Source organism: Rhinichthys klamathensis, unplaced genomic scaffold (genome assembly GCF_029890125.1).
Source record: "Rhinichthys klamathensis goyatoka isolate OS25496 unplaced genomic scaffold, OSU_Roscu_1.1 h1tg000391l_1, whole genome shotgun sequence".
Taxonomy (NCBI): domain Eukaryota; kingdom Metazoa; phylum Chordata; class Actinopteri; order Cypriniformes; family Leuciscidae; genus Rhinichthys; species Rhinichthys klamathensis.
Genome location: NW_026606894.1, coordinates 3,748,725 through 3,774,452, shown reverse-complemented (window position 1 = coordinate 3,774,452; position 25,728 = coordinate 3,748,725). Strand labels below are relative to the sequence as shown.

At 38.4% G+C, this 25,728-nt stretch overlaps 1 protein-coding gene across 4 annotated transcripts in view; it reads left to right on the top strand.

The window, feature by feature from the left end:
• st14a (ST14 transmembrane serine protease matriptase a) overlaps positions 1–24,728 on the top strand; it is a 29,126-nt gene extending 4,398 nt beyond the window's left edge. For 3 of the 4 annotated variants that reach the window (XM_056234143.1, XM_056234141.1, XM_056234142.1), the window contains exons 3-20: positions 6,067–6,226; positions 6,323–6,453; positions 6,541–6,611; positions 7,676–7,848; positions 10,330–10,362; positions 11,824–12,058; positions 12,175–12,311; positions 12,423–12,526; positions 12,634–12,725; positions 13,646–13,782; positions 13,965–14,069; positions 14,184–14,291; positions 18,748–18,861; positions 20,255–20,371; positions 20,472–20,652; positions 23,260–23,528; positions 23,660–23,796; positions 24,308–24,728. In XM_056234143.1, coding sequence (XP_056090118.1) covers positions 6,067–6,226; positions 6,323–6,453; positions 6,541–6,611; positions 7,676–7,848; positions 10,330–10,362; positions 11,824–12,058; positions 12,175–12,311; positions 12,423–12,526; positions 12,634–12,725; positions 13,646–13,782; positions 13,965–14,069; positions 14,184–14,291; positions 18,748–18,861; positions 20,255–20,371; positions 20,472–20,652; positions 23,260–23,528; positions 23,660–23,796; positions 24,308–24,466 — 2,463 coding nt within the window. In that variant the 3' untranslated portion in view covers positions 24,467–24,728. The remainder of the gene's footprint in view (positions 1–6,066; positions 6,227–6,322; positions 6,454–6,540; positions 6,612–7,675; positions 7,849–10,329; positions 10,363–11,823; positions 12,059–12,174; positions 12,312–12,422; positions 12,527–12,633; positions 12,726–13,645; positions 13,783–13,964; positions 14,070–14,183; positions 14,292–18,747; positions 18,862–20,254; positions 20,372–20,471; positions 20,653–23,259; positions 23,529–23,659; positions 23,797–24,307) is intronic. The other variant, XM_056234144.1, reaches the window with a different exon arrangement.
• The last annotated feature ends 1,000 nt before the right edge of the window (positions 24,729–25,728 follow it).

The following is a 25,728-nucleotide window of genomic DNA, read 5'->3' as shown; positions in this document are numbered from 1 at the left end:
TCCGATCTTTTGAAATGCGACCTCAATCTGGGGTGCGTTTCCCGAAAGCATCGTTAGCCAACTATGGTCGCAATTTGGTCGCAAATCCCATTGAACTCTATTGGTAACGACGGAACTTGCGACCATAGTTGGCTAACGATGCTTTCGGGAAACGCACCCCTGAACGGCCAGGTCACATGTATCTGACCCGCACGCCATTGATATGCGACAAACGTCATAATTCTGCGTTGAAGTAGGCGGGAATGAGAAGATAAACAAGTTAGCTATCGTACGATAGCACGCACCTGTAGCTAGCCACTACACTCCAACGCATGGCACTGTTATGGTCCGCAGCAGACGTGTCTCTTCCCGTGACAGAGTTAATCGAAGGTGCTCAAACATAATCGAAGGTGGATCTGGTCATTCGGAAGTTACTGATGAATTCTGTATTTGTGAAGCCACTCACATCAGTATCCCACCACTCCTGGCTGCGTCTCCGCACCCACACAAATAACTTTAATATTGCTAAACGAGCTCCACTGTTGACATTCATGTTTAGCTACTTCCGCAAACAAGTGACGTCGTTGACCGTTGAGTACTCTTCTGCGCATGCGGGTCACTTCTGGGTCATTTCACGTTCACACAGGAGATCAAAAAAGGTCGCATTTAATTGGAAATGTGAACTCCTTGCAAAAAAATTGAATTTTTTCAAAAAATCGGATTTGAGCATTAAGCCCCTGCAGTGTGAACGCAGCCTTACACACTCTGGGGACAACAGAGACTTATTTTACATATTGTAAAAAGGGGCATTATACTACCCTTTTAATACGTTTTATTTATTTTTTGCACAAAAACAAATACAGAAAAATGATTATTTTTTGTGACAAAACGTGTTTGTTATAAAGACACACCGGCAGTCAGTATGGTGAGTAAATGAAAATGCGCACTTTGGCGGAAATGTGTAGATGGACGTTACGTGAGGATGTGGAGTGTGTCAAAATAAAGGTACCGCATATCGATATTTTACGTGTGGCATTGATGCATCGTATTGTTAGACTTTTGATCGATGCATCGATCCATATCAATGTATTGTTACACCCCTACTCGCTATTAGAAGAGTTTTGAAAACATTATCCATTTTAAATCGTCATTTACTGACAAAGCATTATGAAATCGTTTGCCTACGATTTGTGATGCAGCTGCATTTAGAGCCAATACAGCTGGCTGCTTCGTTTCTTTGCAAACTCTCTATTACACTGTGCCTCATTTACAAAACAATATATTTGTTGATGCTCTGGAGGCAGGCATATGCAAATGTATTTGCCAGTGTGACGTCACAGATCCCGCAATATCAAAACAAGACGTTTTACTTTTTGGAGCTTGATTAAATTAATGCTTTATTTATAATGAAGATGTTGTTTTAAGCTTTGAAACTTGCAGGATGTTTTATTGGTACAAAGGCCTTTTATGTCAAAAGATCAAGGTAGATTTGATTTCTCATGCCATGACCCCCATGTGACAGTTTGTTGATGTTAGAAAAATTAATTAACAATGGTTAGATTGTCAAATGTTTATGAACTTGTGGTTTCAAATATGCGGTAGGAAAGAGGAAAACCACATACACACACACAAGCTAAAACTTTTTAGATGTCCTCGAGAATTTCCTTGGGAATTAGCAGTTTATGTTTGGTTAATTTGTTCTTTAGACACTTTGTATCCTAATTGCAAAATTAGAAGTCTCTTCTATAAGAGTTTCTATGAACTTCTGACATTTTTGATACATATTAAATAGAATATAGGTCATGAACAATGTCATGTGACGGCACTCTGAGATAAGAGTTTGTTAGCGGTTGTAAAAGACAACAATTATAGGTCAGTCTTCCATAGAGAGCAAATTACAATTCTGTTCAAAGTTTAGGGTCAGAATAGCATGTCCCATTATGCCTTCTACTTCCGTCGTCAGTCTGATTGTGTACCCAGTGTGATTTGTCTCGGTCGACACTATTTACATTCTCAATGCTCAATCTTATTGTGCATGATTCATCTATACCAGGGGTTCTCAAAGTTTTGATAGGTGAGGGCCGATTTAGGAACCCAACATTGAACTGAGGGCCGCCAAAGTGGCGGAGGAGAAAACGAAGAAAAAAAAACTGAAAAGAAAATCCCATTTGAAATTATTTTAATGACCAGGTTGCATCTCTACAGTTTACATTAGTTGCAATAAACACATTTTAATTCATAACTGTGAGGCTAAACCTGGCAAAACTTGTGAAAATTTTTGGGGGGAGAGAAAGAAACTTTTAAAATAGAAGCTTACCAAACAAGTCATCATCATCATTCATTTCTATCATTGCTTGTCAGTCGCGTTTCCATTATTGCAGATTTGCATATTATTATCTATCTTTTTTAACCCGTAACTGAAAAACGAAAAATGAACGGTTGTTGTCTTTTTAAAACGCAAAGTTGAACAAAATTTTAATTCGAACTATCTTCACCAACTGCTGCGCAAAAAAAGTAAATATCGACAGACTTTTTCAGATTTTTGTTTAAATGACTTTTGCCCCTTTATTAAACATTTTAAATATTCACAAATTAATATGGAAAACGTGTCGATTTTACTGGTTTTCTAAGGCCAAATTAGAACCTGGAATTTATATTTTTCCCGCAGTGATGAATGAGAAGAGCCATATAGCCTGTACGTGTCTGATCTAGCCTGATTTATAGGTGAGTTATAGGCTAATGATAATAAATGCGTCTGAAAAAACAGCGAGGCATTTTAATTGTTTATTAATAAACTATTGTTTTCTAAGTGTCGGCTAAAAACATATCTCCATCTCCGCTGTTAAGCAGATGCTCTTTTAGAGAGAAATCCACCTTTCATACGGATTACATAATCAGGTATTTGCTTTCGATTCGAGTTTGTTTGTTTAAAAGTGCACATTTTAAGCTTTAGCCTACATAGGCTATATTTTGTTTCAGTTCTCGCGCTCCAGTTCACGGAGATCATGAAAGCGCGTAGTAGCCAGGCTACTGATTGTTTTATTTTATTTTACAAAAGCACGTTTTCTTGTTATGAGTTTACACAAATAAAAGTAGTTGCGAATAATGCATTATTATTTTCTGTATGACCAGAAATGATAGACTAGTTTAAGTTGTTTGCACTGTTGATAGGAAAATGCAAGTGTTCGCGCCCGCGAACATTTTGAAAGGTAATGGAAACGCGGCTATTAATAAGCTTGACATTGTTAAGATTATTATTAAGTCACATTGAATATTGATTACTTGGTCAACATACCCTTTTAAATTGCAATGGGATTTGTGGTGCTGGTTTCGGTTGGCCACGATTCCTATTCCTGTGTAGACAACCACTGTTCCTAGTGGCCAGTGTTGGGGGTAACGAGTTACAAAGTAACGGATTACAGTAACGATATTACTTTTTTGGGTAACGAAGTAAAGTAACGCATTACACTAAAAATATCGGTAACTACACTACTTTACTATACTATAGGAACGCGCTTTCCTGCGTTACCCAAGCCGTGTTTGCTTGTGTGTAAAGTTCTGTCTAGTGGTGCGTGCGCACCGTTGCCATAGAGATCGATTTGAGTGACATAGCTGCCGGTGCGAAGGAGAGAGGGAAATGGAGACGGAGACGGAGACAGGGGGTCTCTGCAGCGCGAGTCTCCGCTGACTGCACGCGCACCTCCCCAAACGGACGAGGCGTTTATACTCGACGCGCTCGCCATTGTAATATTCTGTGAAACGACGGGGCGACTCGAGTAATTGTCCTCTTAACCATCAGGAATCAACGGTGAGAAGTAGAAAGGTCCACACGTGACGATGTTTATTTTAGTAGGCTACATCACCACCAATAACACTACAAAAAGAATCGTGTACGTAAAATCCAGTAAACCCTGAGATTATTACTTGTGACATTAGAACAAAATGTGGATATAAAAACATGTATGTAGACTATAGAACTAAATCAACGATCTCTTAAATAGTTTCTAATTTCACTAAACATTTCATTAAGTTTCGTGGACATTTTATAAAACATGGATCTTTCTATTAAAAATGCTTATTATGCTATTGTAGGCTCATTTTGTAAACATAAGCAACTGATTTAGACACGCAAACTGTGTGCCGGTGCGGTCACGGTGAGACGTAGGCTACATGCTCGGGCAGATTCGGCTTCTTGAAGTCGTTCATCCTCGGATTCGGCGCCGCGCGCGCTGTTACAAAAACTCTTCTCAAGTCTTGGAGCACAGCAGGTAACACAAAACAAAATGAACAGGCTTGTTGCAGGGTTCATTGTAGAGGAATGCTTCCCCTGCCGACTATTGAATCGCCAAGAAAAATGCATTTTAAATTAAGATTAAAAATGTAAAAGTGACCTTTATTTTATTATTTTTCATTGACCACTTCATTTTTTATTTTTATTGCCATGAGTCGAATAAAAAGCTTGGTTTGTTCTCAGGAGAAGAGTTTATTCTCATGTTTCCCAAAGCCTGTGTTTTAAAACTTGTGTGTTGACCCCATTTTAAAATGACCGCACCATAGCCTCCTTTATCCTGTTGTTTGTGGATTTTACAGTGAGATATATTTCCTTGTGCAGACAGGGATATTGTTCTTTCATATGGTTTTACATGCCATTTTGTATATATTTATACAATAAACACTATGTAGACAGGCTAAGTGATGATAGGGCTATGATATTTGTCCATAAATTAAGAAACGGGAAAGTAAAGTAATAAGTAGTGAAGTTACTTTTCAAACGCAGTAACTAGTAAAGTAATCTCATTACAATTTACAGAAGTAACTAGTAACTAGTAACTAATTACCTTTTTTGAGTAACTACCCCAACACTGCTAGTGGCCTTGGGAGTGAGGTCAAGTGCGATCGGTCGGTTGGACCATGTAATTACCGCCTATGCCTATGGGTGCCGCTAAACACCACTAAACGGAGATATTCATTTTTTCAAAGCAATAGTTTTAACAGTTTTACAGATGTTATCGCGGGCCGCCAGAAATGTTTCGGCGGGCCGCCATTGGCCCGCGGGCCGCACTTTGAGAACCTATGATCTATACGATCAAATCAATATTGAAAACTTATTCTCTTCTAGCCTGGTTAAAACCAGACCATTCTCAGTTGTAACTGAGTTATGGTCTGGCAAAGCGTCATAGACAAATCATTTCCAGAGGGGCGTCACCAACGGACGTCGCGGATAGACCTAAAACCAATCAGAGCGATGAAGGAGATGACGTATGCAGAGCGGCCGAGTGTTGTTCTTTGCTCGGTTTTTAACAAAAAGGAAACGTTCAAATCGCTTAAAACAGACGCGATAGCTGATTCCAACGAGTGATGTTCGACGGCGGCATCCATCTTTGTAATGTAGGCTAAAATCTGCTTCAAAATCCCAGCGCTGTCGTCATCGTGTAAAGCCCGCCCCAACGTTTCTGATTGGTGCCTCGATTTCGACGGATTGAAAATGAGCTTGAATGAGCTCTTTGCCAGACTAACTTTCAGAGCAAATCTAAATTTGCCGGAAGTTGTCTGGGTTTTTCCAGGCTAGACGAACGAAATCTGAACTAGGAAGAATGTTTTTAAAAACAATTATTTTTTTCTTCTTCTCTGGACTCAATGATAAATACATGTCTGACGGCAGATCAAGTGCTGCCGAAAAAGATGTGTCTTCAGCCGTTTCTTGAAAATGGACACAGACTCAGCCGCTCTGGTTGAGTTAGATCATTCCACCAGCTGGGAACAGTCAAGGTAAAGGTCAGAGAAAGAGATTTTGTGCCTCTTTGAAATGGCACCACAAGATGACGTTCACTTGCAGAGCGCAAGTTTCTGGATGGCACGTAAGTCTGAAGTAAAGAGTTTAGGTAAAAGGGAGCAGAGCCAGTGGTTGTTCTGTAGGCAAACATCAGTGACTTGAATTTGATGCGAGCGGCAACTGGCAACCAGTGCAATTTTGTGAGGAGAGGAGTAACGAGTGCTCTCTTCGGCTCGTTAAAGACCACTCGAGCTGCAGCATTTTGGAGACACTGAAATTTACTGAGAATTTACTTTTGCCTCTTTTTCTATTAGGACAAGGACTGGGACCAAGGTGTCACATTCTTGCCAGCATCAGATAATAAAAAGCTGGAGAAGAAAAGGGGCCCTGGAAAAGTTAGGATCATTGTTGGTCTGGTGATCTTGGCAGCCATTTTGGCCTTGATCGTAGGGGTTCTGGTCTGGCATTTCCATTGTAAGTCAACACTGCAGTCACAGACAGTATAACAATGTTGCCAGTGTCAATCATGACAGTGTTTATCACATGTTTGTTGGTTCATGTCTCCTGCAGTCCGGAAGGATTTTAATTTACAGAAGATTTACACCGGCTCGCTTAGGATAACAAATCAAGCTTTTGTGGATGCGTATGAAAGCCCAGACAGTGCAGAGTTTCAAGACTTGGCGAAACAAGTCATGTCTCAGGTGAGAATTAAATTAAAGCTGCTTAATTTTCACAAAGTGTTGACAGAGAAAAGTGTTTTTGATTTTAATTTTTATTTCTGTATTCAGCTGAAATCAATGTACTCAGAATCTCCACTACTGTCGAAATATTATGTTGGTTCCAGAGTTCAAGCCTTCAGGTACGTCTACATCTGATTGTCCACATTTAAAAAAAATAATAATTTGGTCATGCACCTACTCTTAAAGTGCCTCTATTATTTGGCGTTTTCAAATATTACCTTTCATGCAGTGTGTAATATAGCTTCTTGTGAATGTAAAAGTCTGCAAAGTTTTAAAGAACAAAGTGCACCACAAATAAAGTTATTGTTTCCTAAAGGAAAGAATTGATGCTAAACTGCTGAAACGAGTCATCAGCAATTCCAGTCTAACTTCCTGTTAAATACCAACGTAACAGTGTAACACATTTGCATAATGCCAGCCTATTGTCTTCATCGACGTCTACATTGAGCCGCCTTCAAACACTGTAGTTGTAGCTGAGGCCTGGAAGAGTTTAGTTGGTTTTGTTGAAGACGCTTTTTTCAGCCCTTCAAATCCACTTTGCATGCACTTCGGAAGGATGAGGACACGCTGGAATTAATACGGACACCATCGTTCCTGTTTGTATCACTGTGTATCAAGCACTGAGCAAGCCTCCGGAGCTAAAATTCAGATATAGTAATGAGTGTTTTGATACCAACATGTGGTGTAAGCAGTAGACCAATCACGACAGAGTGTCATATGACCAATCAGAGCAAAGCAGGCTCACGCAATCTTCGAACAAACCATTTTTAGACTCTTTGAGAAATGAGGTGATGCTGCAATGTATATGAGAAAATTAAAGTGTTTTTTGACCTTGGATGCATGGAACTTAAAATAGCATAATAGGGGCACTTTAAGTTTAATTTGCTTGCATTGCAAGGCTTATTCACAAAATCAAAGAGCAGAATGAATAGGCAAATTGTTCAGCGACATCAACAAAATTATTACATCATTAAAACTATTCACATCAAGAACCAATTTTCATCAGGCTCTACAAAAAGTGAATTATTATTTTTTTGCCAATAGTACAAATTTATCCACAGGAATTCAGTGATTGAAGAGTTTCTGGTGTGAAATTAAAATTGGCCTTTTTTTCCCTTATGGTTATTATATTGTAAGATGGTCAGACTCTTGAGTGTTGCCTGTTTCTCCGTCTCCCCTGCAGTGAGGGCAGTGTAATAGCTTACTATGAGTCAGATTTCACTGTTCCAGTGGGGCAGGACAAAGCAGTGGATCAGGCTGTGAGCGACATAACTAACATCTATAGCTCCCCTAAAGCTTCGCGCAGAGGTGCGGAAAAACAAGGTGCCCTGATCTTCGATCATGTTGTGTCTTCAGGTAATATAAATTAATAGTACATCCATTACATAGTTTGGATAGATGGATGAATCTCACTAAATGTGTAGATCATATTTTTCTGCTAAATCAAAATTATAATTTGCATAATTCAGTTCACATTTATTTGTATAGCACTTTTCAAAATGCACATAGTTTTAAAGCAGCTTAACCGAAAATGCATGTTTCTACATTACAATTTAGAGTAATCTCTTATCAGAGGTGACTGTCATCTTAATTTATATAGCGCTTTTAACCATGTAGATTGTGCATGTAAAAGTCTTCAAAGTTTTAAAGAACAAAGTGCAACACAAAAAAAGTTATTGTTTCCTAAAGGCAAGAATTTATGCTAAACTGCTAAACTGACTGAATCAACATACACAACTGCCAAATGTACTTTGACACAGAGTTGGCATCATCTGAAGCAGAGTCCTGCACGGGTCCTGTTTGGTAAACCCGCGCCCGCAGAACTTAACAGAACACCCGACCCGTTGTCCGACAGCAGCACTTGTTTAAAGGGGTGATGAACTGAGAAATAAAATTTTCCTTGAGCTTTTGACATCTAAGAGTTCATCAAATTATAAGAATATCCTGTAAGTTTCAGAACTGAAAACGTCCTTGTTAGTCCAAATAAAAGCTTTTATTGACACCAGGCTCAGCAAATTGACTCGTTTTTCAAAGTGGGGAACTATGACGACAAAGAGGATAAAACACCACCCCTGCAGAAGATGATCAACGCCTACTTCAACACGGCCGGTTAGCCCCGCCCACCGATTTGCGTGTTACACGAAACTCATTATAATATGCAAAACTGTTATCCACTCACGGCAGTGGGGGTTTACTTCCAAGTCTTAAATGCGAGACGCCCATAAAAACCGAGCGTTTTTGAGCTAGGCTCAAAACTAGGGTTGAAAATAGCCTATTACTTATTCATTTTGATGGTTTTGAATGTAAAAACCAAGTGAACGTCATAAGTTGACCTCAGACAACAATATAAAACAATTTAAAAAGCCAGTTCATGACCCCTTTAATTCTGCCTGACCGCGAACCGCACCCGCATTAAATATACATCAGGTAGACAAAAATGATTTATTTTCTCATGTAACACAAAAAATCAAACAAACATTCTGAGTTATGAGTACAACTGCAAATTGCGTTGTAATTGGAAACCTTTGACGGTCTTCGGACTACAGAACGTGAACACAACTAAACACGGGACCGTATGAAAGCAGCTGTCTATCAGTGGGTACCAAATTGAGTCGGTAGAGCCAAGAAATAGTCTTGGCTCTTGGACCCGCAGTCCGCCCATGCCTATTGATTCCCAACCAACCCGAACTGCAAATGACAATGTAAAAAGATTGTTCACCCGTTGCAGCAAATATTAGCACATCACCCACCGGATACCCGCCCGCGTGCAGGACTCTGATCTGAAGTCCTCGCAGGGGTTAGCCTTTTCTCTTCACAGGTCAAAGAGCAGAATGAATATTCTGCTCATGTTCTGGTCATCTGAAATGTTTTTAAGAAGCTGGATCCAAACTGGAGCTGGTGTAGTCTCTACTCTAGTTACCTCGGGATGGGCATATTGAGATAAAACAGAAAAGCAAATGTAAAATAATAAGCTTAGCTGGTGTTCATAACATTTTGAGCAATAGATGGTCAATGTGAATTTGATCTAATATAACTTATGAGATCCATCATGTAAATGTATGGCTAAAAAGATGTCTTAACTAGATTTAAACTGGGAGAGTGTGTCTGAGATTCGATTATTATCAGGAAGGCTATTCCAGAGTTTAGAGCCAAATACAAAAATGCTCTCCCTCCTTTAGTGGACTTAGATAATCCTAGGTACTACCAGAAGCCCTGAGTTATGTGACCTTAAAGAGCATGATGGATTGTAGAGTGATAAGGAACATCTATTTTAGGTTATGTTTACACGACAACAATGTGCTGCTATTTTTTTTGTGTGTGTTTTTCACGTACAGACCACGACGTTGTCAAAATGATCCCCGTTCACACGGATGATCTGCGAAAACGACTAAACACGGTGTCATTCACGCCAGGCCAGTAGATGGCGATGTCACTTTGTAGAGAAACACTAATAATACACATGCGCATGACGTCACCGTTTTCAAAAATTTGCTAAAAAAAAGTTTTCATGGAGATGATATTGGTATCGTTTTTACCAATTTTACGGCTATTTTATTTAGCATTTCAGTAATTAAATTTGGGGGAAGTGTGCATTATTGTCATGAAAGATATTTTTTCTAGGTTTAATTTCCCCTGAGCAAAAAAAAAAAAAAAATTCTTTTTTTGTGATTGTGGGGTGAAATTTGACCTGGTTCTTTACATGTTTTGTGAGATTCATCCAGATACTGATCTCTAGACTGCATGCTATCATGGAATACCTGAATGTCCATGTTACTGAAGCCCAGATGCTTGTCTTCATCCAGATTCATTATAACTATGTCAATTTTTCATTAACAGCTCTGGACACGCGTTTGTTCTCAAATGCCAGGAGTGAGTTAGTCCATTACATATATCTCTCAAATACTGTCTGTTCCAAAACCTAGTGAACTGCCTCCATATCAAGAAATTTAAGGTATCATAGCCAGGTGTGCTCCTGAGTCCTGACATGAAGGCTATTCCATAAGGTAACTTAAGACAGCATCGCCATGAGCAGTCTGATAATGCATTGCAACAAGGTTAGTGAAACCTATTCAGATTAACCTATCAAAACCTTGAGATATACAAAGGCTCATATTACACTCATATTACTATGAATGGGAGAAAGTGGCTGGTCCAGCCTGAAAATGCTAAAAAAAAATTGTCTTGATTTAAGCATTTAGAAACTAAATTTGTGAGACAGTTGTTGGCAGATTTAAAATATAAAATGTAATCACAAGGCTTGGTGAACATCTTTAAAGGATAAGATATCTTCCCATTCAAAGAGCTAGGAGCTGTACTCCTATCAGAGAGGCATTTTAAAGATGGCTCCAGAGTGAAATGACTTGCCTTGAAGTGACTTTGGTTCCAGTTCAGTTTATAATGCTATATAATATGCAGTCCATTTACCATTTTACCAGTTCAGTTTGTGTAGACAGCGAAGCAGTAATACAATTTTTATTTTTTCCCAAATTCTGTTAAATAATTCTGGGTTTTACGTTTTAAATATTTCTGAATTCTGTTTTAGTAGTTCAGTTATTGATTTGATTTGATTGATTGATTGATCGATCAATCAATAACTGAACTACTTAAACAGAATTCATTATTAAGTTAAGTTACATTTTATTAATAACAAAGGATGTCAAATCAATTGATTTTGCATAACTTTAAAACATTTCAATATTTGAACAATAATATTAATGTTAATGTTTTATTTTATTTAAAAAAAACTGAAATTCTGTGTTGTCCGTTTAAATATTTCTGCATTCAGTGTTTTCTGATTTAATAAAAAACAATGATCAAAACCAGTAGGAATAAAATTAATGCATAAAACTTTTAACAATTTAATTAATCTTTTAAAATGTATTCAAATGAAATTCAAGCAATTCCTTTAATTTTTTTGTCAAACAAACTGCAGCACAAAAAATTGTGCGATTTCCTTGAATCAATTTTTCAATAAGATGCATTATTTGAGAAGTACATTCTACTGTACACTAGTAATATTTCTAGTCATAATTTCTTCAAGTTAAACCAAACTTTTATTTTGGCGGGAGTGTATCTTACCAGTTTTATCAACTGAAATGATGAAATTCTCATAAGGTGAACTGTCAGAGCAGCTCTGGAGATGAAGTTCATGTGGCGTGTCCTAATATAGTGTGTCCTAATATAGATTTGTGCATTGCAGAAATCATAGGGCCCCAAGTTCAGGTGGTTTTGGAACAGGACTTAATTTCCTAAGCACATTCATACTTATTATTGTACAGTGTATCCAATAATAAATGTGTAAGAATAACCTTTTGTTTTGCTTATGTCTAGCAAATACGAAATACGCCCAGCACACCAGAGGTACTGCGGATGAGATCATTAAATCACCGGGTTTCCCTGACTCCCCATATCCTCCAAACTCTGTTGTGCAATGGCAGCTTCGGGGAGACCCAGGGTTTGCGCTAAAGTTGGCTTTTGACACCTTCAACCTGGAACAAAACTGTGCAAAGGACTTTGTGAGAGTGTATGACACTTTGGTCCCCAATGACAAATTCCTTATGGCAGAGTAAGGGAATGGTGAATTGTGTTTGTGGCTGTAGCGCCATCTGGTGGCTGATTAAGCTACTGAAATATCAGTGTGAAATTTCGACATAATTGAGTTTCTCTCTCTGTGTCAAACAGGAAGTGTGGCTACTATTCTCCCAGTGATCCTCTGACCTTCATCTCGTCTCGAAATGTTATGCTGGTCACCTTGGTAACCAGCGATGAAGGGAATTTTCCTGGTTTCAGAGCCCGTGTCACTCAGATCAAGCTAGAGGGTAAAGATAAATCCTGGCTTGCTGAACAAAAACATACTTGACTGATTAATAGGAAGGGATGCATTACTGTTATATTTTTTTCATCTCTCACTGGATCTTCCCTTTTAACAGGTCTCGCATGTGGTGGTACATTGACTGGATCCTCTGGTAGTTTCCAGTCACCGAACTTTCCTAATTATTACTCCCCCAACACAACATGTCGCTGGGACATCACGGTGAGGCCCAAACACTCGTGTTGAACCAGTTCATGTCCTGATGAACCACTTTAATAAAAGTCTTTGGTGCTTTATGAGCACTCATCATCTGTATCTATTGTTTAAAGGTTCCTGTTGGCAAATTCATCAAGCTGAAGTTCCCCAAGTTTATGGTTTCAACAGAGAGTTGTGCAGATTATGTGGAGATTGCTGGTAAGAGGTCAGTAAATTAGAGCTTCAGTTAAACTTTTCCACAGAAATGTCTCTGGTCCGATCTGAATGATCTGACGTTTCTCCATGAGTGCTGATGAGGCATAGGAGATTTCGCTTTTGGATCTTGGTCTGTATTTTCGTCTGTATTTATGTCTTGTTTTCTAGTGTAAAAAAATAAATAAATCTAAACATCCTTAAAACAAGATTTATTTATTTTGAGAAGAAAAGGTTACACAGCAAATGTTTCGTTTTCAGTTCAAATTTAGTGAGGTTTCTTCTTCATTCGAGCTTAAACCACTAGGCTGCACCACTGTATTTTTCATTTAGCTCTATTGAAACTAAATGCAATCTTATTTTTAAATGACCACGATTCAAATCTGCTTTGGCACTGCCGCTGACCCAGAGAGAGCAGTAGTCAAGTATAGGCATTTAACCGCTAATTTAATTTAACCGCTTCACAAACCTTTTTGTTTTTTGATCACACAGTATCAATATTGCTGTGTTACAATATTCTACGGTAGTGATAAAAATAAAGTATACACCATATGAAAGTAACTTGACACTTCAAATAAAGATTGTATCAATTACATTGTTACGCCAGTATGTAGTGACAAGTGACAGTATTTGTTATTGATTCGTTCAAAAATGCTGATTCGTCCAGTAATGTAACGAGTGAAGTATTTGAGTCATTGAATCATACATTCAAACTGATTAAAAAAAAATGAAAATTAAGGGAATGTTTTTTTTAAATATACTGCAGTAATTAACAATTTGTCAGAACCTCTTGTAAATGAAATGTTATTTTGTTTAGTTGTCTGTTCAGAATCATGGAAGAATTGTGATCTCCATTTTAAACAAGAAAAATATGATTCTCTGTTTATCCAGACTCTTGCAGCTCTAACTTACATGCTTATTATTACTTTGCAGCAGATTGTGTGGGCAGAAGCCAGCTAATCATATGGTTACCGGCAACAGTAACACGATGACTGTTGTGTTCTACTCGGACTCATCATATGTAGATCGAGGTTTTAGCGCCACTTATGAGGCGTTTGAGCCCACTGACCGTAAGTAAAGACATTCAAATGGTTAACTGGTAAAAACTCGGTCTCATTTTTGACCATTTTAGTAGTAGTCTGGCCTGAGGTGGAAAAATAGACTTACTGATGCCAGTGATGGTGCTGTTACGGTTTTTAAAGTGGTGTCAATGTGAACATTAGAAAGTAAATTCAGTTTCTGAATCTCTCAGCCTGCCCGGAGATGTACCAGTGCGACAACAAACGCTGTGTAAAACCAACCATGCGCTGTGACGGCTGGAACGATTGTGGTGACAGCAGCGATGAGAGGAAATGCCGTAAGTGTTACTTAAACATTGTCTTTAATTCACACACACAATTGCACACTTGCCCTCTGAATGTGAGCTCTCAGGCATACACTGTGATTTGAATGTGGATGGTTCGTATTTCAGAATGTGACTCCAGCATGATCCAGTGCAAAAACGGTTTCTGTAAGCCCCTGTTCTTTCAGTGTGATGGCGTAGATGACTGTGGAGATGGTACAGACGAGATTAATTGTGGTAAGACCCTTTGTCCTCTATCTTTTCTTTTCCTTCCATTTTTTTCCTCTTCATCTCTTTCTGGCTGCATCTGAAACCTGAAGAATGCTGCCTCCACAAGCAATAAAAGAAAAGGGCATAAAGATGCATCTGAATTCATTGCTTTTTTAACATCCTATATACAAAGATGACATCATCTGGTCAGATTCAGAAGACAGGCTAGATGTATCCTTCATTCTCTATAGCTGCGTTTCCACCGCAGGAATTTTCCCCGGGAGCTAGGGACTTTGGGGTGTTACTCTGGTGTGTTTTGACTGCAGAGACCAGGGTCTAAATCAGGGGTCACCAAACTTTTTTCTCTGGGGGCCACATTATCGTTCCTGACTGTGATGGGGGGGCCGGGTCAGCTATATAACATAGAATTGTATGACCCAGACAAAAATGACCACCAGCAGGCCTCATTGTGTAGTAGAGATTACTAGCCTGGCACAGCCATCCCCACTACTATATCCACACTACTATATCAACACTTGATTCCGAGTTTGGCGAAGGAATACATTCTGTTGTGCAGCCAGTCTGCCTATCGTCCTCCGAATCCTGTCTACTCTTGCTTGCCCTCGCAAGCTAGCATACTCTTTGTGGCGGGTTTCGTGGTGACGATGCAGATTATATTCTTTGAAAACCGTCACACTTTCTTTACAAATAATACAAACTGCATAGTCCTTACCACAGGTGTAGTGGTAAAAAAAGAGGTGGGTAAACTATAAATTCTGGTGGACCACGACGTGGTCACCCGGTAAGGTGGGCCACTGCCTACCGGTCTATGTGTATCCTGATGACATTGCTATAGGCAGGGCTCGACATTAAGCCTTTTCATATGCTTGTCCTTCGGACAAGTAAATCTGTTGTCCGAGTAAAAAAGTTTCTCGTCCGGATTATTATTATTTTTTTTTTTTGTGTGTTAATTTATTCTGAAACAATATTCTCATCAGTGTTCAATTAGCTTTGATATTTAAATCGGCATATTGTAATATTTGCACCTTTAAAGGGCATCCCCTCCCCCAATATTATTAAATGTATGCTTCATCTTTCTTTTTAAATTCCTAAATTTGATCAATAAATTCAATTATTTCGAATAATAAGACACTATAGGGCTGATAAAATTAAATCATTTACACTGAAAAATTACAATTGCATAAAATTATGTTATGAAATTGATTTAAATTTACAAATAAGAAATGTTGGAAAGAATGATCTACTTTTAAACATAACACAAACCGCCAGTAGGTGGCGGCAGGCGACCGTCTTATTGATTCATTCATTCAAACGATTTGTTCAAACGGCTGATTCATTCAAGATTGAGACAGATGTTTATGAATGGGTCATTGAATCTTTGACTCAATCGATTCGTTCAAAATGCTGAATCATTCAGTAATGAAAACAGGTTGAGTGTTCCTGTGAGATCCGCCGTGGTTCTGCTGTTTCGCTGCTGAAACAGAACAGAAACAGCCAATATTGCATCTAAAATGTAAGTGACTTAATTTTATGTGTTTATCGAACTGTTGTAGGAAATCAATGTCACATTTTCAATCGTGATGGTGTTCAGGAAAAATAATTGAGGTTGCTTAACATATGTTAAAAATATAAAAACTGACTGTGTGTGTGCGCTCATTTGTGTAGATTTCTCCTCGAGAGGCTGCGCGAGCGTCAACAGCGCAACCTTACCGTCAGTAATAGTCAACAACACTGACAGTAATGCAGCGCAATATGAAAGAGTTCGTCTTAGGTTTAACAACCTATGAAACTAATAATGAACAATATGAAACTAAAACGACATAAGCTTAATTTATAGCTATTTAGAGGTGGATAAACGCACTTTGGAGGTGGGTAAACGCTATTTCCGAATATTGGGAGGTGCATAAACGGCGTTTACGTGCGTTTAGCCTCCACTACATCCTTGGTCCTTACACTGAACAAAAAAATAATCGTTGGTCCACTGTTCTTTGAAAACTGCACTCTCTATCAACTTTTCGTTTAACGCTAGACATTTTGCTGTTCCCTGCGCGTGCGTTGTTGGGTTAAGTAGTGGGGGGCAGAGGGGCTGGGGGGCCAGTCAAAGGGGGGTGGCGGGCCTGAGTTGGCCCGCGGGCCTTAGTTTGGTGACCCCTGGTCTAAATGAAGTTCGGGGTAAAAATTTTCCCTCAAAGTCCCTGCTCGCGAGGTAACGTTAGTACTTTTTCAAAGTTCAGGACCTTTCAGGGGTGGGACTTGGGCGCTGAACATGCTGATTGGTTGAGTTCACGTAGCATTTTGATTGGTTGACTCCACGTAGCATTTTATTTCAACCACCATTTTAAAAAGTCTGTTGCGGTGTTTGCTATCTGAGTTGTTTGCTATCCGAATCAACAATGGAGTTTAAAAAGTACGACAGATGGACCGATGACGAGGTTCAGGCTTTATTAAGCTTATATGCGGAGGACGAAATCAAACTGGAAAGTAGCATGCAGTCCTACGTCACCAGACTAATTTGCCTAATCTTCATGGTACATTAGACTGCGATGGAAACGCAGACAGCAACAGGTCTGGTGGGGAAAAAAATCCTGGGACAAATTGTTCCGGGTAATTTCCGTGGAAACACGGCTTATTTCTCACAATCCTGTGCATGCTGTGTTTGACAGTTCACCAAAAAATCTGTACATTTTATAGAGTTTTTCTTTTAGATTTCTAGCCATTTCTACTAAGAAATCAGCATTTTAGTTTACTTGGTTATTTATAAAGCTTAATTGAAATTGTTCTAGATCTGATGGACAGATCAGGTGAAGAGTCAAGAATATATAAAATTAGAAATTATTTAATAGTTAGAAATATCATCATTCAGCATCATCAGCATAATTTTCTTTAATTTATGATCTGTTTAATGGTGTTATGTTAGTTAACACTGTAAACACTGCCACTAAAACACTTTATACTACAGGGCTGTTGAATGCTTGAATCTGATTGGTTGACAAACGTTTAGTGGCTAGTTCCAGGCAGGTCTTGACCACATTACAGTTCCATATCACTTTGCGTAGTTAACTATAATAACGGAAAATAGGATGCAATTTTGATTTAGATTTTTATTAGAACACTGCCATATGAAATTATAGTCAATAAAAGGCTTTTATGGCCTATATAGTATTATATAGGAGATTATGAAGCTCAAACTTTACGAGGAAAAACCCATCAATGTTATTCAGTGGCCCAAACTGAGCAAAAATGTGCAATTTGGTGCAGATGTTGTTTATATGGCCACAAAGTTTGATGAAATTTGATAACTTGATTTATAGACTACTTTATAGACATAAATTGCATATACAGTAAAAATCAGTTGTCACTATATCTCCCAATAATGTCTTAGTAAAAGGATATTTAATTGATTTTTTGTTTTATGATCAAAGCTATATAGTTTTTGTGTGGGGAGGGGGACGTAAACATAATGCTACGAAATACAATGATGACTGAGAGATGAAAAAATAAACGTTTCTCAAATGCCTGAAGTATCGTATTTGATGCATCTAAAAAAAAAAATGTTTTTACAGATAAGTAAAGAAAACATAAGTTGCTTCAGTCCAGTAAGATGTTGAAATATTGATAACAATATGAAAGTTATTCTCATGTTTACTTCATGAAAATCAGTGGAGATTTCACAGCAAAAAGACGTGTAGCATGGTTGTTTTTACAATTACTTCCTAAAAAAAGTGTAAACTGTCAATCAGATGGCAGAGGGCATAGTAGATTGTGTACAGACGTTTTTCAACGAAGTTTTGGTTGTTGATTCATGTATCAAATATGATACAGCAGGCTTTATTAATGTTCCTAATGATAGATATGAAGTGTTACTGATAAATTCATAGTGTAAAGTAAGAAAATCCCTGTTTTAGGTCATTAGACATTCTTATTGTGACATGGAAATTAGTCCGAAATGAGTCCCATTTCCTTATGAGGTACCTGAGGACTTATGGCTCGTTTCCACCGACTCCAGTTTAAACATAAAAGGCAGAACAGTTTCTGACATTTTAGTGCGTCTGCCTGAGGTAATCAGAGCTGCTGACACACCCACACACACACACACAAGCTATTGAAGTTCCGCTCTCTGTGCCGGGAGCAGCAGCTCATTTGCATTTAAAGGGACACACACGAAACGACGTGTTGTTACTGACCCTCAAAAAGGGACAATTTTAACATGCTATAAAAAATTATCTGTGGGGTATTTTGAGCTAAAACTTCACATACACACTCGGGGGACAAAAGAGACTTATTTTACATATTGTAAAAAGGGGCATTATACCACCCCTTTAATGCTCCTCTGTTGACAGACCAGGCAGCTAAGCGACTGTCTTCTGTTTCAGATACAGCCTCTATCTCTCTTTATCATTCTCTCCCACACAGAAACAGATCCCCACACTTGCTTTGACAAAATTGTCTTCTTTTCTGGCAGGATGTAAGGCTGGAGAATTTAAGTGCAGTAACGATCAGTGTGTCTCAGAGAAGCTGAAGTGTGACGGGAATCGTGACTGTAAGGATGGCTCAGATGAAGATGGATGTTCAAGAGGTGACTATAAAGAATGATGCAAGCTTGATCGGACAATCTAAAAATCTAGTTTATTTTAGCATTATTACCGTAAAACTTCAAATAATAGCCGAGTCCCAAATAGTACGCCTGTCTCTTTTACACGCCTGGTGTGGCTGCGCAGGTTTGGGTAAATAAAGGCCGGTCTCAAATAGAGGCCGGGTCTGTTTTTTAGTTTCGGGTTGTATTTCATCTTCAAAAACCCATCAGATCGTCCGCTTTTTGGCGGCTGCCAAAGCAAATTTTTGTCCCGCCAAAGCCTTTTTTGATCGGTGAGTGATGTAGAATAGAATGACTGCTGCGCTTGACAGGGCGCACGAGCAGAGAGAGAGAGAGAGAGAGAGAGAGAGAGAGACCCAGCTGGGCGGGAGAGAGAGAGAGAGACCCAGCTGGGCGGCTCTTACTCTCTCTCCCTCGCGCATATTAATCAAAATCAATTGACACGATAGTAAAAGGTCGGAAGACCGCAGTTTCACGTGGAGCATTTGGAGATTTTTAGAGATTAGAGACTCTAGGCTTACACTCAATGAACAACATCTCAACACTAAATTATAAAGGCCTGTCTCATATAGACGCCTGTCTCAAATACAAGCCGGTGCAGTTCAACGATTTTGGAAAATAAAAGCCCGAGCTATTATTTGAAGTTTTACGGTATGACTATTTTATTTTACCAGATTTTATTAGGACTAAAATCTGTATTACATTTCTGTTTATTTAACTGTTAGACCTACCTGAACATCTTAAAGCACTATTTACAAGGTTACATGGGTCAAAAACAATTAAAAAACGATCTATTTTTTTTATGCATTTTAGCAGAGCAGGGTAAATTCTGAACCAGCCCTCCTGGGCCAGTAAAACAAAAAAACATAGCGTTAAGCCCTGATATATTAAAGGCAAAGCTAAATGTGACGTTTATTATATGGGTTTATGTGAAGATTCTTTTGTTTCCTTAAATTAAAAGTTTTTTTTTTTTTTTTTTTTAAGCCTATTAATGTTAAAAATGATATTTTTCAATTATTCTGTAAGGTTCAATGGCTATTATGGTTAAAATTGAGAGAAAAAAATCTATTTAATAGAGACATCAGGATCAAGACTGGTATCATTGATACTGGCCTTCATTCACGGTGCTTAGTAAAAAGATGCCATTAAACAAAATATTTGTTTACTCTCTTTATGTTGTTTATACATTATTCTGGAGATTGAATGTGAAAGTATTAATCTGAGTATGAATCTGAAAAATGTGTGATTTAATTGGTTAATTATTTTTTTAATCGATTGACAGCACCAGAAAATATAAATTACCGAAAATATTCAGAAATTTGGAACACTTTCCTCCTTTTCAGTCATTCTTAATGCTTGTTTTTCTTTCTTACAGATATGTCTTGTACAGCCACAACTTTTACGTGCAATAACAAAAAATGCATCACCAAAAATAACCCTCAGTGTGACGGGCAAGATGACTGTGGCGACGGCTCTGATGAGTCCAACTGCAGTGCGTGTCATTCACATCCCTCTACATATACTTCTGTTCTCATATCTGTAATCCTGCTTGGTTTAAAGTTGATTTCTATCTCTCCCTCTTTATTCTCTAGACTGTGGCAAGAAAGCTTTCAAGTCGTCTCGTGTTGTGGGTGGGGAGGACGCAGTTGTGGGCGAGTTCCCATGGCAGGTCAGCCTCCACATTAAAAACACGGCTCATGTTTGCGGTGCATCAATCATCAGTGAACGCTGGCTTGTGACGGCTGCCCACTGTGTACAAGACGACAAAATCAAGTGAGTTTCCTCTGTTTCTCCTCTCTCTCTTTTTATCTACAACTTTTACTTTAGAAACTTATTAACTCAACAAAAATAACAAACATTTTAGAGCAAAATGTTTCACAAAAACTGTTGTGACACTTTGGGCCAGATTTACTTACAGATTTCACCGGCGCAAACCCTCATTTGGCATTAAACTACTGTCAGGATTTTCTAAAGACACGCAGTGAAAAATGATCAATGAAAAAGCGTGGACAGTTTTTTTTTTTTACCTTATTACATATGCATTTGTAGGAGTTTCCCTTTCAGATGAAAGGGGGAGGGGAGAGGAGAATTTAAATAAATCATGCATGATTTAATAAGGTTTGCGTTAGTTAATTTAGTGGCATTTAGTGTTGTCACCCAAATCATGAAAATGCAACTTTTAATGACTTCTGCAGTCTCAAAATTGTTCAACCTCTTCATGGCAAGCATCTTTAGTACTTAGTAGAACACCCTTCTGCAAACGAGATGTATAAGCAGACACCAGCTTCTGGCAGCGTTTCTGAGGAGTCTGAGCCCGTTCCTCATGAGCAATGGCCTTCAGTTCAGTAATATTCATGGGTTTGCGTGCTGCAACCGCCGTCTTCAAATCCCACCAGAGATTTTCTATGGGGTTCAAGTCAGGTGACTGTGATGGGCACTGTAGAGTCTTCCAGGACTTCTTCTGAAACGAAAGCCTTGGTGGAATTTGAGGTTTGCTTGGGATCATTGTCCTGTTGGAAGGTCCAATGATGCCCAGGCTTCAGCTTCCTCACTGAGGGCATGATGCTTTTTTCTAGGATTTCCTGATATACAAAAATGAATCCATCTTGCCTTCCACACGCTGCAGGTTTCCAGTGCCAGAGGATGCAAAGCAGCCGCAGAGCATCACCGAGCACCACCAGTTTTCTTTTCAGCATATGCTTCATTCTTCTTCCTCCAGACATACCGCTGATCCATAGGGCTGAAAAGTTCCAGTTTTGTTTCATCGCTCCATAGAACAGGATCCCAAACCTTCTGTGGCTAATTTATATGGTTTTGAGCTTTTGGGTCAGTAGGGGTGTGCATTTCTGCAAGCTGAGACCTCAGTACCTGTTGCCACCAAGTCTTGCTGCAGGTGTTTTGCAGTCACTTGAGGGTTATTCTGAACCTGCCTTCTCATAAATCTGGTTGCAGCCATATACTGTTCCTTAAACTTTGAACTTGCAAACTATGCTTCCAATGGTGTCTCTAGGAACATTTAGTGCCTTCGCAATCTTTTGGTATCCATTTCCTTGTTTGTGAAGGGTGATATCTTCTCTTAACTTTACAGACCATTCTTTTGACATATTTCTAACATAGTCAAATGTGACAAACCTAGCCAGTTCAGATATTTCTTGTGTTCTAGCTCAAGCACACCTGATGCAACTAATGAAGCCCTTGATTATTTGCACCAGGTGTGCTTGAGACAACACCTGTTTTGCATATTTGTGCTGTTGTGAGGGATTCTATTCAGGGGGTTGAACAAAAGTCATTGCATTTTCAGTTGAATTTGGGGAAACCACTTGAAACATTTGTTGTGTTGAGCTATTTCAATTACTTCTGTTTGATTTGTTCATTGCAAACAGCTGAAAAAGCAAAACAGCAAAAGTCTGTCAATTTTGCCAATAAACCTGATTTGCAATGGGGGTTGAATAATTTCGATTACAACTGTACTTCCAACACAGAGCGCGTGATAATAGAGAGAATTTTCTCCACTCGTGTTCATTTATTTGGAATGCCTGAGGAAGACATTATCTGAATTTATTGCTGGCTAAGCCACGTTATTTTTATTTTGCTGCATCTGTGTTGTTGGTAGATTAGCCACACCTGATTGTCATTGGCTCTGCATGTTTGTGACCCAGGGCTTTTGTGCTGCTCTTGGTAGACTGCCCTGGTCATAATGGAAATTAACTGCTGCGTCTGTATTTTTTATTTATTTGCACATTGTCTGTAAATCACCCACAGAGCTTCCCATCGTCACTTTTAGGCGCTTTTCACGCTAATTTGCCAGCAAGTTTAGTAAATCTGTTTTTCCTGTGCAAACTTGAGCGGAAGTGACTTCATACATCCACTAAACAATCACCAAAACACCAGTTGATTAAAATTAATAAGAAATATGGCTAAAAGAAGTTAAGAAAAGTTATAGGATCATTTGTTGGTAGATGCTACTTGGTTAAAAAAAAAATCGTGATCTTTAATCAAAATAACTTCCCCTCCCTCTTGCAGCGGCTTCTCTTCTCTTCTCTGATGAGTGTTTACTGGCGTGAGGGCAGGACAACCTGTCAATTGACCAATAGCAAACCACATCCATGCAATCAATTCCCCATGGACAAAATCAAGTCCTCCCCTAAATTTATTCTTGTTTGAGAAGCTGATTCACTTGGATATATGTCACAATAGGGGGAAAAACTTCCATTTTGTGCCGACTTGAATAACATTTTGGTGTTTTTTTTTTAAGCAAAGTTAAATAGTGTAGCTTTAATATAATGAATATACTGTTTTTATCTATCAGTTAAATTGGTTTTAGGCTTTAAGAGTGGAAAAGAGAAAACCTTAATCTCTGTATATCTGATGAATCTTCAGGTATTCTCAACCGGGCACATGGGAAGCATACTTGGGTCTTCACACACAAAAAGAAAAACAGACAGCAACGAAGAGATTCCTAAAACAAGTCATTCCTCACCCGTCCTACAACCCCTACACCTATGACTACGACATCGCTCTCATGGAGTTGGACGCAGCCGTGACCTACAGTGACACCATTCGACCCATTTGCTTGCCGAGTGCCACCGATGTCTACAGCTCTAGTGACTCTGTCATTATCACCGGTTGGGGTGCCACTAGAGAAGGGGGTCAGTAAATGAACTATACAATAATGCTTACACCTCTCATAAAGCCTGTCATATTTCACAAATTCGAAAATTTGTATCTTTTTAAACTTCGTTCTTGTCTTTGATTTGTTATTGGCGTGTGTTTATTTCAGGCGCTGGAGCGATTGTGCTGCAGAAAGCGCGGGTTCGCATCATCAACGGTACGACGTGTGATAAACTAATGAATGGTCAGATCACTTCTCGCATGATGTGTGCTGGCGTTCTGACAGGAGGAGTGGATGCTTGCCAGGTGAGTTTCATGAACTTTTTTTTTTTTTAAATCTTGAAATTTTAGTGCTTTTGCATACAAGTTCACAGGATTTTCCCTGTAAAGCATGTATATTTTTATTTCTGCTTATTTAATTATTTAGTTTAGGAATGCATGATATGCAGGATTTATTTTCATCAATTATAAACTTTAAAAACTTGGTTTTGATTTGTTGTTTATATATAGTTTTGTTATTTATATATTTTTTCTATTTTCAACTTGTTTCTCACCATGAATATAGCCATGGTAGCTGGCATAGTGTTAAATTATAATCAAACACATTTTATTTAGACAAAATCATTTAGATATTTTATTATCAGCCATTTATAGGTTATTGACCATAACATGAACATTATGATCATCTTTTTGGTATCGGTCAGAATTTTAATATTGTGCATCCATAAGTGCCATTTTATTTAATGGTTTCTCTTTATTTTATTTCCTCTCTCTCCTGTTATTATCCATTTAAATAACTCTCTTTATCTTTGCTCAGGGTGACTCTGGCGGTCCTCTGGCCTACTTATCGGATGACCGTATGTACCTAGCGGGAGTTGTGAGCTGGGGTGACGGTTGTGCCCGCAAAAACAAGCCAGGCATCTACACAAACGTCCCAAAATTCAGGGGCTGGATCAAGGAGAAGACGGGAGTATAACTTGCCTGGAGATTATGATGAACTGAGAAATTTTATGAACTGTTTTGGTTTCTCAGGCCACAAATATTTTAATAACATACATGGAATAACCCAATGTATGTAGCCCTGCAAATGCCTGGGTAAACAGAGGGATGGACTTGTTGACCTGTTTTTGCATTTTTCTAAATTGTTTTATATATTTGTATATTTTATGAGGAGAGCGGTAAGGGGTTTTATTCTGTCTTAAGATGTGTAAATAAATGTCTTATTTTCTCCTTTTAAATATTTTGTGGTTTTTAGTAATTACATTCTTGAAGTGAAGCTTTTATTTTTGGATTATGAATGATTTAGTTGTTTGGTTCTGTACCTTCAGTTTTCTTTGTTTCAGGGAGTGTGTATTTCTGGAGTCACACTCCCATACTTAAATGTGAACATCATGCTTTTTATGACTTGTGCGTAATGTAATGTGACTTTAAACCAAGTTTGAAATACTCATGAAAACACTTGAAAATAGTTTTTTCAGAATCTGGAGTGCTTTTAACTTGATTCAGGGATTACATTTAACACTTTAAAAATAAAATAAAAACTGTTTCATGCAACATGATTTAACCATTTAGCAACGATTTACAAATAAAATGTGTATCTGGTTAATACAGTGTGAAATATGTGTAATACGTTCACTAAAAGAGCAACAGTCGTGTTCCACAAGTACAAATTCCATTCATGTTCTGCATGGGGAGATGTTTTTTTTAATGATAACTTTAAATGAAGACGATCGATAGTACATGCGGTCTGTGCCTTTGAAAAGTGGTGTTTAACAGCGAGCTACTAAACTACCCATGAATAGACACATTTGTCATACACACACTTGTATTTAAATGCAGAAAATGCAACTGTCAACCATTTCTTCATTTCATCACCTTTATGTTCCCCCAGTTTATTTAAATGCTTCTGCGGTGTGATCTAATTTTGCAGTCTTTCGGGTCTTAAAACTGCATGTATAATTATATATGAATACAAAAAAAAGTGGTTTCAAATCGTTTTAGATTAAAAGACTGCATTATTCAACACGCATGCTTCTTATCTATTGATGTAGGAACTATTTACTGGTACTTCGCAGTATCCGGACTGTAAACACAGGCGTACCAAAAACGGTCCCATCAAGTTATTGCTCCGGTGTTGCTCCGTTTCGAGAAGCGTAAACATGACCAAACTGCAACCGACGTATGTGCTTTATAATATCTCAGGGGATTATAATCACGACAAATATTATCAATGATAAT